General features: G+C 51.8%; 1 protein-coding gene across 1 annotated transcript in view; it reads right to left on the reverse strand.

Moving 5' to 3' along the window:
- Nucleotides 1–235: 235 nt before the first annotated feature.
- The window catches only part of LOC144503107 (cholesterol 7-desaturase nvd), a 95992-nt gene continuing 79848 nt past the window's right edge, over nucleotides 236–16379 (reverse strand). Inside the window, exons 5-7 of the mRNA XM_078227615.1 lie at nucleotides 14801–14920; nucleotides 12959–13135; nucleotides 236–2210 (exon numbers count right to left, since the gene is read on the reverse strand). Coding sequence (XP_078083741.1) covers nucleotides 2049–2210; nucleotides 12959–13135; nucleotides 14801–14920 — 459 coding nt within the window. The 3' untranslated portion in view covers nucleotides 236–2048. The remainder of the gene's footprint in view (nucleotides 2211–12958; nucleotides 13136–14800; nucleotides 14921–16379) is intronic.

The following is a 16379-nucleotide window of genomic DNA, read 5'->3' on the forward strand; positions in this document are numbered from 1 at the left end:
AACTGTGTTGAGTCTGTGAAGTGATGGTGGGGGGAGAAAGGGGGTGGGTCAGTGTGTCAGAGTTAGTGAATCTTCACTCTGTCCTGTCATCCAAATTGCTCAATATAACACTGAGACAGGAGTGAGTGAGGCCCCATCACCATCACAGTGAACTCACCAGGAACAGTCACGGCAACACAGCAGCCAATCGGCCACTGGATTCTCCATCGTTTACACAAGTCACAGTCTTAAATTATACCTCATTTCAAATCTGTATTCAAAAACCATTCTACTGTACAGTTACAAAAATATTTCACAACTATTTCAGGTGAGAGTGCTGAACAGAAAGTACAGGCGATGGTTCGCACAGCACAGCCTGCCCAGGGAATGAGTGAATCCATCACCTCAATCACACAAGTGACACCCCCTCAGAGTGAAGACAGGACACATCCTCAGGGTCAGTGACACACTGCTCACACAGACCAGCATTCTCGCAGGATTGAATCTGACCATGCCACCCACCCTGACATCCCCCAACACCCCTCTCCTCCACTCGCTGTGATTGTGCCTCCCACTCACTGTGCCTCCCACTCACTGTGCCCCCATTCTATGTCCTCCACTCTCTATGTGACTGTGCCCCCGCACCTCACTCAATGTGAAGCCCACAACCCCACACTCACTGCTCGTGTGATAGCGAGTAAAGCCACTGGCTGCAGTGTTTGACTGTTGGGTAACAGTCTGTCTATAGCTGTGTTTGACTGTTGGGTAACAGTCTGTCTATAGCTGTGTTTGATTGCTGGGTAACAGTCTGTCTATAGCTGTGTTTGATTGCTGGGTAACGGTCTGTCTATAGCTGTGTTTGATTGCTGGGTAACGGTCTGTCTGTAGCTGTGTTTGATTGCTGGGTAACGGTCTGTCTATAGCTGTGTTTGATTGCTGGGTAACAGTCTGTCTGAAGCTGTGTTTGATTGCTGGGTAACAGTCTGTCTATAGCTGTGTTTGACTGTTGGGTAACAGTCTGTCTATAGCTGTGTTCGACTGTTGGGTAACAGTCTGTCTATAGCTGTGTTTGATTGCTGGGTAACAGTCTGTCTATAGCTGTGTTTGACTGTTGGGTAACGGTCTGTCTATAGCTGTGTTTGACTGTTGGGTTAGGGTTAGGATTACTCACATTCCGACCATTATTTTGTAAATTGACTGTGTGTCTATATTTGCTCTGTTTGTGAACACAAGTCCTCACTCACCTGATGAAGGAGCGACGCTCCGAAAGCTTGTGCTACCAAATAAACCCGTTGGACTTTAGCCTGGTGTTGTGAGACTTCTTACTTTGATTGTTGGGTAAGAGTCTAAAGCTGTGTTTGATAGTTCGGTAACAGTCTGTCTAAAGTGCTCACTCACTCATTCCCGTTGCTCAGTTTGCTGGAGGGCTTCCTATTGATGCAGACGGGGAGTTAGTGCAGAGATTGCACCTCCCTGATGCTCGATACAGCATTAACAACACCCCCACCCCGCCTTTATTCTTCACTCTGACTCCTGTCACCCTGTCATCTGTTACACCTCAGTGACTGAGGCCCAACCCCCTCACTACCCACCATTGCCCATCCCTAGCTGTCTTTCACTGCTTAGGGGAGGGGAGAGAGGGTATCTGTTGTCGGGGTGACTTGCACTTCAGCGAGAGCCTCCACCCACAGTGCACCCCAAGCGACCTCACACAAGGGATGGCCAATGCCAACTGCCTACCCACTCCTGCCCACCTTAAGCAGCACCAATTCCCCCTGTGCCAAACGCCAGTGGCTCTCACTTTGTCAATACATGTTAGTGATCAGCAAAAAAATTATTATTATATAAAATCTCTTGTAAAAGCACACACAAAAACATTTCTCCTTGATAACCAATGAGAAGCCAAGTCTCTGGAGCGGTGTACAGATCTCCGTTGTCTCATCCAGTTTTCCCAATGAGATTAAAGAGGAGGCTGAGGGTTTATGATGCCACCCTCTGGAACGCTGCAGCCTCCTCCCGCAGTCCACAACGGATTATAGAGCTCGGGGTTGGTGAATCCTGAGCTCACGTTACCAGTCCAGACTGTCTTTCTGCGTTTGGAAGCAAGGGCTATTCGGGCTGTAGAACTGGGCATACCAGCGGCGGTGTCTGGCAATTCCCGAGTCCTCCTTCACCAGCAGCGGCTTTGAGATGTACTTCTTATTGTTCCAGATCATCACATCCCTCTCAAACTGCAAGAGAAAGGAGCCAACAATCACACACCAACTTCACTCACTCTTTGGCAGAGTTATTGCGCCAATTTGGCAAACACAGCGGGTCATCCTAATGCCGAAAACATCACAACCAAACTGCCCCGTCAATCTGCTACTAACAGACCTGACTATTTCAACACTCTGCTGCCCATTTTTCTCTCACACTCTAATTCTAATTTCTCCCTCTTTATCATTTTTAGTCATTCTTCGCTGGTTCTTGAAGTCAGTCCAATCTTCTGACCTGCCACTAATCTTCACAGAATTGTTTAATTTGATATTATTCTTAACTTCCTTACTTAACCAGGGATGATGCATCCATCTCAAAAGTTTTTCTTTTCACTAGGATAGATCTTCGCTGAGAGTTATTAATGATCTCCTAAAAGATTTTCCACTGTATTTATTCTGTTTTACATTTTAACTATTTTCCAGCTCACTTTAACCAACTCTGCCTTCATACCCTTATAATTGCCTTTATTTAGGTTTCAGTCTCAGACCCATACTTCTCATGCTGAAACTCAATGTGAAATTCTTTTACTATGATTACTATTACCTAGATGCTCCTTTACCTTGAAGTTATTGATCAACTCTGTCTCATTGCACATTATCAGGTCTAGGTTAGTCCGCTCCCTGCTTGGTTCTAGAAACAACTGCTCTATAAAATTGTCCCCTAAATTCTCTGTGAACGCATTTTCCAGGATACCTTTGCCAATCTGCTTTTCCCAAATCTCCATGCAGATTAAAGTCACCCCTGGTGATCACAGTACCTTTCTTACACATCCCAATAATCCTCCTGTCTGCTCTGCCCTACAGTGTAGCTACTGTTAGAGACCTAAAAATTACTCCTGCAAGTAACTTCTTACCTTTACTATTTCCTATCTCTACCCAAACTGATTGTACATCTTGCTTCTTTGACCTAATGTCATCCTTCATTAACAGAACTACCACACCACATTTTCCTAACTGCCTATGTTTCGAAAATGTTAAATCCTCTTCAATATTCAGCTGTCAGTCTTTGTTGAGCATGTCTCTGTAACAGCTATCAGGTCATATTTCTATCTTGCTAACAATTTATCCATTTTGTTACGAATGCTGCACACATTCAAATACAGAACCTTTAACTCTGTCTTTTTACCATTTTTGCAATCTCTGGCCTGATCTGCTAGTACAGTAAGAAGTCTCACAACACCAGGTTAAAGTCCAACAGGTTTATTTGGTTGTGTACACAACTCTTCACTCACCTGAAGAAGGAGCCTGAGACTCCGAAAGCTCGTGCTATCAAATAAACCTGTTGGACTTTAACCTGGTGTTGTGAGACTTCTAACTGTGTTTACCCCAGTCCAACGCCGGCATCTCCACATCATGGCTTCCTCTCCAGCCCAGAGCAGATATCTGAAATCTTGGCACTTCTCCCTTTCTCTATTTTGCTCTCTTCCCTCAAGAGGCTTTTTATAAACTTGGCTCTTTCACCAAGCTTGCGCTTATCTGCCCTGATATCTCCTTATGTGGGTTGGTGTCAAATTTTGTTTCATAACCACTCCAGTGATATATTATGGGATGTTTTACTCCATTAAAGGTGTCATAATTGAAAGGACACAGAAGAGAAAAGCCAGAATTATTGAGGGGATGAAAGGATTGCATTATGAGCAGCAATTATGTAAATTGTGCATGATCTCACTGGAAGGGAGATGGTCAAGAGGATTGCTGTATTTCTAAAGTGAGACGACAATGTAGACCATGACAAGACATTCACCTTGTTCAGAATGAGAGTACGTGACCTGAACTCGAGGGGAGTTAAACGTAATTCTCCCTATACCAAGGGAGAATTTAGCATGGCCAATGCACCTAACCAGCAGGTCTTTCAGACTGTGGGAGGAAACCAGAGCAACCAGAGGAAACCCACGCAGACATGGAGAGAACGTGCAGACTCCACACAGACAGTGACTCAAGCTGGAAATTGAACCTGGGTCGCTGGCACTGTGAGGCAGCAGTGCTAACCACTGTGCCGTCCAGATGAGTAATTTGAGATCGAGATGTGCTGAGTGTAACAGGCTTGGCAGGAAAAGTCAAGTTTTTTCTGGTTCCCAAAGCTCTCCGCCCCACTGGAGATTTCCTCCTGTGATATGAAAATTCCACAGTGACTGGTCACATACAAAGACAGAAATATTTCTGTAAATTACAGGCATCCAATATCAGTTAAAATACAGATACACCTCTGGAAACGCCAAAGACAACAAAGGTTGCTAGAAATTGGGCTAAAGACCGATAATAAATCACAGATAATTCAGGAAGTAATGGAAAAGCTTTTTTAGTTCGGTTAAGAATGATATTCAAAGATAGATTATAAAAACACTCGCTGGGTATGGCTGGAATATTAAATAAGTTCTTTGCATCGGCCTTCGTTCTGGAAAATGGACTATTTAAAATTGAATGATTTTAATAATGAAACTGATAATATTAAATATGATGAACATAAGGCTGCAATTCTCCAGCCGTTCATACCCACTGCCAGCGAGAACGGAGAATCAAGCGCTCAGCCAAATCTCCATTCACTGCAGCGGGACTGGAGAATCCTAGCTGCAGGTGAGGTCGGAGAATCCAGCCCTTTGTTTTAGATAGAATGAGGGAGCTGAAAAATAGATGAAGTAGCTCAGGAATGGTTACTTAAAAGGTGGTTAATGTAGTCCCCACCTCTAACAATAGGTGACTAGGAGGACCTGGGTAACTATAGGCCCATTACTAATGTCAGTAATAGGAGGGATGTTGAAGAGTAAATTCAAAGCAAAATATTAAAGGTGCTGGAAATCTGAAATAAAAACAGAAAGAACTAGAGAAACTCAGCAGCATCTGTGGACAGAGAAATGTTTTGAATCCTCTTCAGCACTGAGAGAATCAATATGAGTGCAATATATAATTGCTTGGATAGGGAGGGACAGATTCGAGAGGCTCAACAAGGCTTCATAAACAGGTCTTTCTTATAAATCTGATTGTAGTTTTGAAGAATTCTTGAAGATGATAAAGACATCATCTATACAGACTTCCAAAAGTTCTTGATAGGTTTCCCATACAAGAGGCTTCTCTCCAAGATTAACACCAATGGTATTAGTGAGAATATATTGAGCTGGAATGGAAACTGGATAGAAATATCCAGAGTAAAATGTAGTTATAGATGGAATAAATCGGTGTGAAGATGGGTCATCACTCTGCAGCGAATGTTATTGGGAGCATTGCTGTTTCCTCCTTTTATCTAGATAAGAGTGCTGGGGACACTTGCAGATGATATTCAGATCTCTGAGAGTGTTAAGACTTTGGACAACGCGTGATATTCAGGCTGATATTAACGTGCCGGGAAATTGGGTACAACCAGTGAATGATGTTGAATTTGGAAGCGTGCAGTGTTATGGATGTGGACAGTGTAAACACACAAATCGATCCACCCCCTCAGGGGAAAGCACTAAAGGAGGTTGAGAAAGAGAAATCCAAGAAGCTCACACACAGATTAAAGAAAGCTACACGAGTGATGCTGTGAGGTGAAGGCAACGTTTGGGACATTTGTAGAGCGATTGATTACAAAATGAGAATATTATTTAATCCGTGTACAGAATCTTGGTCAGGGCTTGGTTTTAGTCTCCTCGTACAGTGGGTGATATTGAGGTGATAGAGAGAGTGTCGAGGAGACCCACTCGACTAATTCCAAGTATGAAAAGCACCTAAATGATCAAAATCAGCTGAAAGAATTTGAACTCTGTCTTTAGAGGCGTGTGGGCTTAGTGGTGATTTGATAGAGGTTCAATATAGGATGAACATAAAAGACTGTGTTCCGGATGGAGAGATTAGGCAGGCTCACATTTGTTTCTCGACAATTTTTCCTGGAGTTCCTATCTGCTCCACCAGGATTTCACACACAGTTACATAAGAACATAAGAAATAGGAGCAGGAGTAGGCCATCTAGCCCCTCGAGCCTGCCCCGCCATTCAATAAGATCATGGCTGATCTGACGTGGATCAGTACCACTTACCCGCCTGATCCCCATAACCCTTAATTCCCTTACCGATCAGGAATCCATCCATCCGCGCTTTAAACATATTCAGCGAGGTAGCCTCCACCACCTCAGTGGGCAAAGAATTCCAGAGATTCACCACCCTCTGGGAGAAGAAGTTCCTCCTCAACTCTGTCTTAAACCGACCCCCCTTTATTTTGAGGCTGTGTCCTCTAGTTTTAACTTCCTTACTAAGTGGAAAGAATCTCTCCGCCTCCACCCTATCCAGCCCCGCATTATCTTATAAGTCTCCATAAGATCCCCCCTCATCCTTCTAAACTCCAACGAGTACAAACCCAATCTCCTCAGCCTCTCCTCATAATCCAAACCCCTCATCTCCGGTATCAACCTGGTGAACCTTCTCTGCACTCCCTCCAATGCCAATATATCCTTCCTCATATAAGGGGACCAATACTGCACACAGTATTCCAGCTGCGGCCTCACCAATGCCCTGTACAGGTGCATCAAGACATCCCTGCTTTTATATTCTATCCCCCTCGCGATATAGGCCAACATCCCATTTGCCTTCTTGATCACCTGTTGTACCTGCAGACTGGGCTTTTGCGTCTCATGCACAAGGACCCCCAGGTCCCTTTGCACGGTAGCATGTTTTAATTTGTTTCCATTGAGATAGTAATCCCATTTGTTATTATTTCCTCCAAAGTGTATAACCTCGCATTTCTCAATGTTATACTCCATTTGCCATATCCTCGCCCACTCACTCAGCCTGTCCAAATCTCTCTGCAGATCTTCTCCGTCCTCCACACGATTCACTTTTCCACTTATCTTTGTGTCGTCTGCAAACTTCGTTACCCTACACTCCGTCCCCTCCTCCAGATCATCTATATAAATGGTAAATAGTTGCGGCCTGAGTACCGATCCCTGCGGCACGCCACTAGTTACCTTCCTCCAACCGGAAAAACACCCATTTATTCCGACTCTTTGCTTCCTGTCGGATAGCCAGTCCCCAATCCACTTTAACACACTACCCCCAACTCCGTGTGCCCTCATCTTCTTCAGCAGCCTTTTATGGGGCACCTTATCAAACGCCTTTTGGAAATCCAAAAACACCGCATCCACCGGTTCTCCTCCATCAACCGCCCTAGTCACATCTTCATAAAAATCCAACATGTTCGTCAAGCACGACTTTCCCCTCATGAATCCATGCTGCGTCTGATTGATCGAACCATTTCTATCCAGATGCCCTGCTATCTCCTCTTTAATAATGGATTCCAGCATTTTCCCTACTACAGACGTTAAGCTGACCGGCCTATAGTTACCCGCCTTTTGTCTCCTTCCTTTTTTAAACAGCGGCGTAACATTAGCCGTTTTCCAATCAACCGGCACTACCCCAGAATGCAACGAGTTTTGATAAATAATCACTAACGCATCCACTATTACCTCTGACATTTCTTTCAATACCCTGGGATGCATTCCATCCGGACCCGGGGACTTGTCCACCTTCAGTCCCATTAGTCTACCCAGCACTGCCTCTTTGGTAACATTAATTGTATTAAGTATTTCTCCTGCTGCCAACCCTCTATCGTTAATATTTGGCAAACTATTTGTGTCCTCCACCGTGAAGACCAACACAAAAAACTTATTTAAAGACTCAGCCATATCCTCATTTCCCACTATTAACTCCCCCCTCTCGTCCTCCAAGGGTCCAACATTCACTCTAGCCACTCTATTCCTTTTTATATATTTATAAAAACTTTTACTATCATTTTTTATATTAATTGCTAGCCTAGCTTCATAGTCTATCCTTCCTTTCTTTATCGCTTTCTTAGTCTCTCTTTGTTGTTTCTTAAATTTTTCCCAATCACTTGTTTCTCCACTATTTTTGGCCACTCTGTACGCAGCTGTTTTTATTTTAATACTCTCCTTTATTTCCTTCGTTATCCACGGCTGGTTCTCCCTTTTCTTACAATCCTTGTTTTTTGCTGGAATATATTTTTGCTGAGAACTGAAAAGGATCTCCTTAAAAATCCTCCACTGTTCCTCAGCTATCCTACCTGCCAGCCTGCTCTCCCAGTCTACCTTAGCCAATTCATCCCTCATCCTATCATATTTCCCTCTGTTCAAACAGAGGACACTGGTTTGGGACCAAACTTTCTCCTCTTCCATCTGGTTGCAGCTATCGAGATACACAAGGAATCACAATTGTGTGAGGCAGGCTGATGCACCACAGGGTCATTACATGGAATCAATGTCCACATTCTCCTGTCCCAGGGACTGGAGTAGGCACCCTGATAGAGACTGACTGCAATGGTTAGTCAACGATTCCATTGCCACCAACTCCCAGGATGTCAGTAATGAACCTACGGAGCAAGCTCTTTCTTCAGCCAGTAATTCATCATTTCCTGATAAAGGCTCACCTTGAGGGAACTTTGCAATCTCACTTCCCCTTCCCCGATCCCTCTCCTCCCAATTCCCCCATTCTCCGATCCCCCTCCCCCCATTCTCTGATCTCCCTCCCCCCAATCTCTGATCTCCCTCCCCCCAATCCCCCCCCAATTCTCCGATCCCTCTCCCCCCATTCTCCAATCCACCCCAATATTCTAGCCCCCCAATCCCCCTCCTCCCAATCCTCCTTCCCCATTTCCTGTCCCTCCCATTCCCCCTTCTCCCCTTAATCCCCTGACCTCCCCTCCATCAGTCAGTGCTCCCAATCAGTGCTATTCAAAACAACTCAAATGTCTCTTGAACTCAAAGACTTTCTCCAGAGGACATTCCCGCATCAGCCTTTCGAGCAGCAACAGGGGCTGCTCCTCATTGGCAGAGACTCCCGTCAGCACAGACCCGGGGACAGAACAATCAAATCAGCATTAAACAGAGAATATCCCAGACAGTACTGGGACAGAGGGAAGTCAATGGGCCAGAACCACTGGAGGGGCACCGTCACCGGCCGCACTGGGAGGGGCACCGTCACCGGCCGCACTGGGAGGGGCACCGTCACCGGCCGCACTGGGAGGGGCACCGTCACCGGCCGCACTGGGAGGGGCACCGTCACCGGCCGCACTGGGAGGGGCACCGTCACCGGCCGCACTGGGAGGGGCACCGTCACCGGCCGCACTGGGAGGGGCACCGTCACCGGCCGCACTGGGAGGGGCACCGTCACCGGCCGCACTGGGAGGGGCACCGTCACCGGCCGCACTGGGAGGGGCACCGTCACCGGCCGCACTGGGAGGGGCACCGTCACCGGCCGCACTGGGAGGGGCACCGTCACCGGCCGCACTGGGAGGGGCACCGTCACCGGCCGCACTGGGAGGGGCACCGTCACCGGCCGCACTGGGAGGGGCACCGTCACCGGCCGCACTGGGAGGGGCACCGTCACCGGCCGCACTGGGAGGGGCACCGTCACCGGCCGCACTGGGAGGGGCACCGTCACCGGCCGCACTGGGAAGGGCACCGTCACCGGCCGCACTGGGAAGGGCACCGTCACCGGCCGCACTGGGAGGGGCACCGTCACCGGCCGCACTGGGAGGGGCACCGTCACCGGCCGCACTGGGAGGGGCACCGTCACCGGCCGCACTGGGAGGGGCACCGTCACCGGCCGCACTGGGAGGGGCACCGTCACCGGCCGCACTGGGAGGGGCACCGTCACCGGCCGCACTGGGAGGGGCACCGTCACCGGCCGCACTGGGAGGGGCACCGTCACCGGCCGCACTGGGAGGGGCACCGTCACCGGCAGCACTGGGAGGGGCACCGTCACCGGCAGCACTGGGAGGGGCACCGTCACCGGCAGCACTGGGAGGGGCACCGTCACCGGCAGCACTGGGAGGGGCACCGTCACCGGCAGCACTGGGAGGGGCACCGTCACCGGCAGCACTGGGAGGGGCACCGCCACCGGCAGCACTGGGAGGGGCACCGCCACCGGCAGCACTGGGAGGGGCACCGCCACCGGCAGCACTGGGAGGGGCACCGCCACCGGCAGCACTGGGAGGGGCACCGCCACCGGCAGCACTGGGAGGGGCACCGCCACCGGCAGCACTGGGAGGGGCACCGTCACCGGCCGCACTGGGAGGGGCACCGTCACCGGCCACACTGGGAGGGGCACCGTCACCGGCCGTACTGGGAGGGGCACCGTCACCGGCCGCACTGGGAGGGGCACCGTCACCGGCCGCACTGGGAGGGGCACCGTCACCGGCCGCACTGGGAGGGGCACCGTCACCGGCCGCACTGGGAGGGGCACCGTCACCGGCCGCACTGGGAGGGGCACCGTCACCGGCAGCACTGGGAGGGGCACCGTCACCGGCAGCACTGGGAGGGGCACCGTCACCGGCAGCACTGGGAGGGGCACCGCCACCGGCAGCACTGGGAGGGGCACCGCCACCGGCAGCACTGGGAGGGGCACCGCCACCGGCAGCACTGGGAGGGGCACCGCCACCGGCAGCACTGGGAGGGGCACCGCCACCGGCAGCACTGGGAGGGGCACCGCCACCGGCAGCACTGGGAGGGGCACCGTCACCGGCAGCACTGGGAGGGGCACCGTCACCGGCAGCACTGGGAGGGGCACCGTCACTGGCTGCACTGGGAGGGGCACCGTCACTGGCTGCACTGGGAGGGGCACCGTCACTGGCTGCACTGGGAGGGGCACCGTCACTGGCTGCACTGGGAGGGGCACCGTCACTGGCAGCACTGGGAGGGGCACCGTCACTGGCAGCACTGGGAGGGGCACCGTCACTGGCAGCACTGGGAGGGGCACCGCCACCGGCAGCACTGGGAGGGGCACCGTCACTGGCAGCACTGGGAGGGGCACCGTCACTGGCAGCACTGGGAGGGGCACCGTCACTGGCAGCACTGGGAGGGGCACCGTCACTGGCAGCACTGGGAGGGGCACCGTCACTGGCAGCACTGGGAGGGGCACCGTCACTGGCAGCACTGGGAGGGGCACCGTCACTGGCAGCACTGGGAGGGGCACCGTCACTGGCAGCACTGGGAGGGGCACCGTCACTGGCAGCACTGGGAGGGGCACCGTCACTGGCAGCACTGGGAGGGGCACCGCCACCGGCAGCACTGGGAGGGGCACCGTCACTGGCAGCACTGGGAGGGGCACCGTCACTGGCTGCACTGGGAGGGGCACCGTCACCGGCCGCACTGGGAGGGGCACCGTCACCGGCCACACTGGGAGGGGCACCGTCACCGGCCGTACTGGGAGGGGCACCGTCACCGGCCGCACTGGGAGGGGCACCGTCACCGGCCGCACTGGGAGGGGCACCGTCACCGGCCGCACTGGGAGGGGCACCGTCACCGGCCGCACTGGGAGGGGCACCGTCACCGGCCGCACTGGGAGGGGCACCGTCACCGGCAGCACTGGGAGGGGCACCGTCACCGGCAGCACTGGGAGGGGCACCGTCACCGGCAGCACTGGGAGGGGCACCGCCACCGGCAGCACTGGGAGGGGCACCGCCACCGGCAGCACTGGGAGGGGCACCGCCACCGGCAGCACTGGGAGGGGCACCGCCACCGGCAGCACTGGGAGGGGCACCGCCACCGGCAGCACTGGGAGGGGCACCGCCACCGGCAGCACTGGGAGGGGCACCGTCACCGGCAGCACTGGGAGGGGCACCGTCACCGGCAGCACTGGGAGGGGCACCGTCACTGGCTGCACTGGGAGGGGCACCGTCACTGGCTGCACTGGGAGGGGCACCGTCACTGGCTGCACTGGGAGGGGCACCGTCACTGGCAGCACTGGGAGGGGCACCGTCACTGGCAGCACTGGGAGGGGCACCGCCACCGGCAGCACTGGGAGGGGCACCGTCACTGGCAGCACTGGGAGGGGCACCGTCACTGGCAGCACTGGGAGGGGCACCGTCACTGGCAGCACTGGGAGGGGCACCGTCACTGGCAGCACTGGGAGGGGCACCGTCACTGGCAGCACTGGGAGGGGCACCGTCACTGGCAGCACTGGGAGGGGCACCGTCACTGGCAGCACTGGGAGGGGCACCGTCACTGGCAGCACTGGGAGGGGCACCGTCACTGGCAGCACTGGGAGGGGCACCGTCACTGGCAGCACTGGGAGGGGCACCGCCACCGGCAGCACTGGGAGGGGCACCGTCACTGGCAGCACTGGGAGGGGCACCGTCACTGGCTGCACTGGGAGGGGCACCGTCACTGGCTGCACTGGGAGGGGCACCGTCACTGGCAGCACTGGGAGGGGCACCGTCACTGGCAGCACTGGGAGGGGCACCGCCACCGGCAGCACTGGGAGGGGCACCGTCACTGGCAGCACTGGGAGGGGCACCGTCACTGGCAGCACTGGGAGGGGCACCGTCACTGGCAGCACTGGGAGGGGCACCGTCACTGGCAGCACTGGGAGGGGCACCGTCACTGGCAGCACTGGGAGGGGCACCGTCACTGGCAGCACTGGGAGGGGCACCGTCACTGGCAGCACTGGGAGGGGCACCGTCACTGGCAGCACTGGGAGGGGCACCGTCACTGGCAGCACTGGGAGGGGCACCGTCACTGGCAGCACTGGGAGGGGCACCGCCACTTACTGGGGGTGTTACATTCAAACACCAGCCAGGATTATCTACTCAAATCTCAGGAATGGGACTTTAATCCAGCTCCTTCTGAGTCAATGCCTTAACACTGTTCCTTAGTATAAATCAACTCTCTGGTTGTCCTGACCATCACTCCACACCCACAACACCCAGTATCTCGTAATGGTTGCTGTGGCAACACTCACCTGAATACACTCTGCTTTCATGATGAACCTGGGGATGATGGCGGGGATGTTGGCTTGGTAGTAGATGGAATGAGTGACTCGCTGCAGCAGAGGCTCCACGGGTGTCACACAATGCAGGATAACCCCACGACCCAGGAAGGAGTGATTGAACAACATGTAGACGATGCCAGGGCCAACCTTCAACAAGACAGACAGCGTGAGGAGAGCAGAGAAAGGGGGCAGTCTGCAAACCAGACCTTCCATCAGAACTGCTGAAGCTCTGAGCCGGTGAAAGGTCATTGACTGGGTTTCTGTCTCCACACGTCCCACGGGCATTTCCAGCATTTTCTGTGTTTTTTTAACGGGACATAAAAAGAAACCAATGGATTGGGTGTGAGTTTTAGAAAGATTTAACAGAAATGGAATTGGGTTTGTGGGCAAGTCAATTTTGTGTGCATTGTATTTGCAATTCATCCCTGCCAGCAATGAGGAGGGTGCTTCACAAAGCGGGGGCGGGAGGGGGAACTGCATTTACAACATTGCGTCAGGGTCAGAAGGAGCAGAAACATTTCCTTCAAGTCCAGATGTTCTGACTCCTCTCCTCCCCAGTCGACAAGAGCTTAGGAACGAGAGAGGATACTGCAGAAACACACAGGGAGCGAGGGCACATCTGACAGCACAAAACTGCATTTATATAGCACCTTTCTGATCTCAGCAAGTCCAAGGCACTAGCCAACCAATCAAGTCACTGTTCTAATGCAGCAAATGTGGCAGCCAATTTGTGCACAGCAAGATCCCATAAACAACAGGCAGATACCAAGCAATCCTGGTGCTGATGGAGGGATCTATCCTGGCCAGGAGACTGAGGCGACCTCTCTCGCTTTTCTTTGATAGCCGTAGGATCTTTTATGTCCACGTGACAGGGCCTCGGTTTAATGTCTCATTGGAGAGACAATATCTCAGACAGTGCAGCACTCCCTCAGTCCCATGGCAGCTTAGGTTTTGTGATTAATTCCTGGAGTAAGACTTGAACCTACAAACATTCTGACACTGCGCCACACCGACAGCGCTCGGATAGATCAATCCCAGAGAGGTGATGGTGGCTGTTCCTGTGTCCCAGTGTGCAGGCTGTGAGAGAATGGGTGTTATTTTTATTTCTTCAGGGGATGTGGGTGTCACTGCGACAGCAGTTATTTTGCATCCCTATCTGCCCTTGAACTGAGTGTCTTGCTCGGCCTTTTCAGAGGGCAGTTAAGAGTCAACCACATTGCTATGGCTCTGGAGTCACATGTAGGTCAGACCAGGTAAGGATGGCAGATTTCCTTCCCTAAAGGACATTAGTGAACCGGATGGGTTTTTCCAACAATTGACAATGGTTTCATGGTCATCAGTAGTCTTTTAATTTGGAGTGTTACCCTGGCTCTGAGTCACTCATCCAGTGACAATACCATGGCAGCACCATTGCTGGGTGTCACGGTGTCACAGTGGTTAGCACTGTTGCCCCACAGCACCAGGGACCCGGGTTCAATACCAGCCTCGGGTCACTCTCTGTGTGGAGTTTGCACGTTCTCCCCGTGTCTGCGTGGGTTTCCTCCAGGTGCTCCAGTTTCCTCCCACGTGCCGAAATATGTGCTGGTTAGGTTGATTGGCCATGCTAGATTACCTCTTAGTGTCAGGGAGATTAGCAGGGTAAATATGTGGGGTTACGGGGATAGGGCCTGGGTGGGATTGTGGTCGATGCAAACTCAATGGGCCGAATGGCCTCCTTCTGCACTGTAGGATTCTATGATTGCTCTCCTATCAGACGTGGATTCAAACAGAGGCTCACTCTTTGGGGATTTGCAGTTTCAAATTGTTTCCTACCTGCCTGGCCACAACATGAATGTTAAGCAGAGGGAATTGGCGGCCGAGGATGTAGAAAGTGTGGTTCAGCAGCATGCGTGAGCAGTGCTTGCTGGGCTCCGGTTCTGGGTTCCACTCCACCTATAGAAAAACAGCAACAGCTTCAGGAAAGCTCCCTCTGTGATCAAACCCTCACACACTTCACTACCATCCAGAATCAAACCCTTTGCAAATTCAGACTGAGCACACCCTCAGTCACTGGGGAATCCCCTCCACACCCTCAGTCACTGGGGAATCCCCTCCACACCCTCAGTCACTGGGGAATCCCCTCCACATCCCCCCCAGCCCTTCAGCACATCATACAGTTGCTAGCTCCTTTAAAATGCTATCCAAATAGTCGCATTCCCCAACACTTTCCCCATTGCTCTGGACATCTTCCCCCTTTCCATCATGAAAGTTGTACAAAATGCTCGGACCATCCTTTCAAGCAAAACATTCCAGATCCTAACAACTCGCCGTGTCAAAAGAAATCAATTCTCATTTCCCTCCTAGGATTTTTTGCCACTTGTCATAAATCCATGCCCTCTGGTTAACTTGTCCGTGGAAACAGATGCTCTCCATCTGTTCACCCAAAACCTCCATTAAATCTCCCTGAACCTTCCCTGTTTTGAGAACCAGCTTTCACTCTCTCACCTGGGAACCGGAGTAAATCATTTGGAATATTCTTGCTAAAGTGCAGTGCACAGGATTGAACACAATACCCCAGCTGAGGCCTAATCAGTCACTTATACACATTTTATATTGCTGGGCAAGGCCCAATTAAACTAAAGACAGCAATCAGTCCGATCACTCCCTCGGTTTCTTTTCCATTCTTTCATGTGGGTGTCACTGGCCAGCATTTATTGCCCATCTCTAATTACCCTGGAAGGTGCTGGTGAGCTGCCTTCTTGAACCACCACAGTCCATTTATTGAAACATAGTTAACCTTAAACACCAGAAAACGGAACCTCACGTATTCATACATGAATACATTCAATAAATAATTGCAAAGATGCCTTTTCCGAAACCTATGATTAGCCCTGGACTCGAATACACAATTGTTTCTTTATACTGTTTCCTACATTATCTGTTTCTTGCTGTACATGACTCAATCTGATATTTTATGACAACCCAGTCATTTGAGCTGATGGTGTGACATGGCACATTGTTACTCCTTATCTTTGCCAAGTAGGAGCTGAGTTGTCTTTGATAAATGCTCTTTATTGCAGTGCTTCTGATATTGGAGCAATCTCCTATCCTCACAGCACCCGGAGCTGGGATGAAAAGGCAGCCTTTGAGAACTCAGTTTAAACCAATTCTACAACGTGCTGGAAACACTCAGCAGGTCTGGCAGCATCTACAGAGAGAGAAACAGGGTAAATTTTTTGAGTCCATATCATTAAACTAGAGAGAACCAGAGAGAGGGAGAAATGTGATGGATTTTATGCTGTTTGAGAGGAGGGGGAGCGGGGGAGCGGGGGAGCAAAGTAGAAGATGGGAGCTAGGAGAGATTGCACACAGATATTTAAGACACAAGTCAAAGGGAGTGTTGGTGGCAGTA

This window comes from Mustelus asterias, chromosome 13, assembly GCF_964213995.1.
Source record: "Mustelus asterias chromosome 13, sMusAst1.hap1.1, whole genome shotgun sequence".
Classification (NCBI taxonomy): Eukaryota; Metazoa; Chordata; class Chondrichthyes; order Carcharhiniformes; family Triakidae; genus Mustelus; species Mustelus asterias.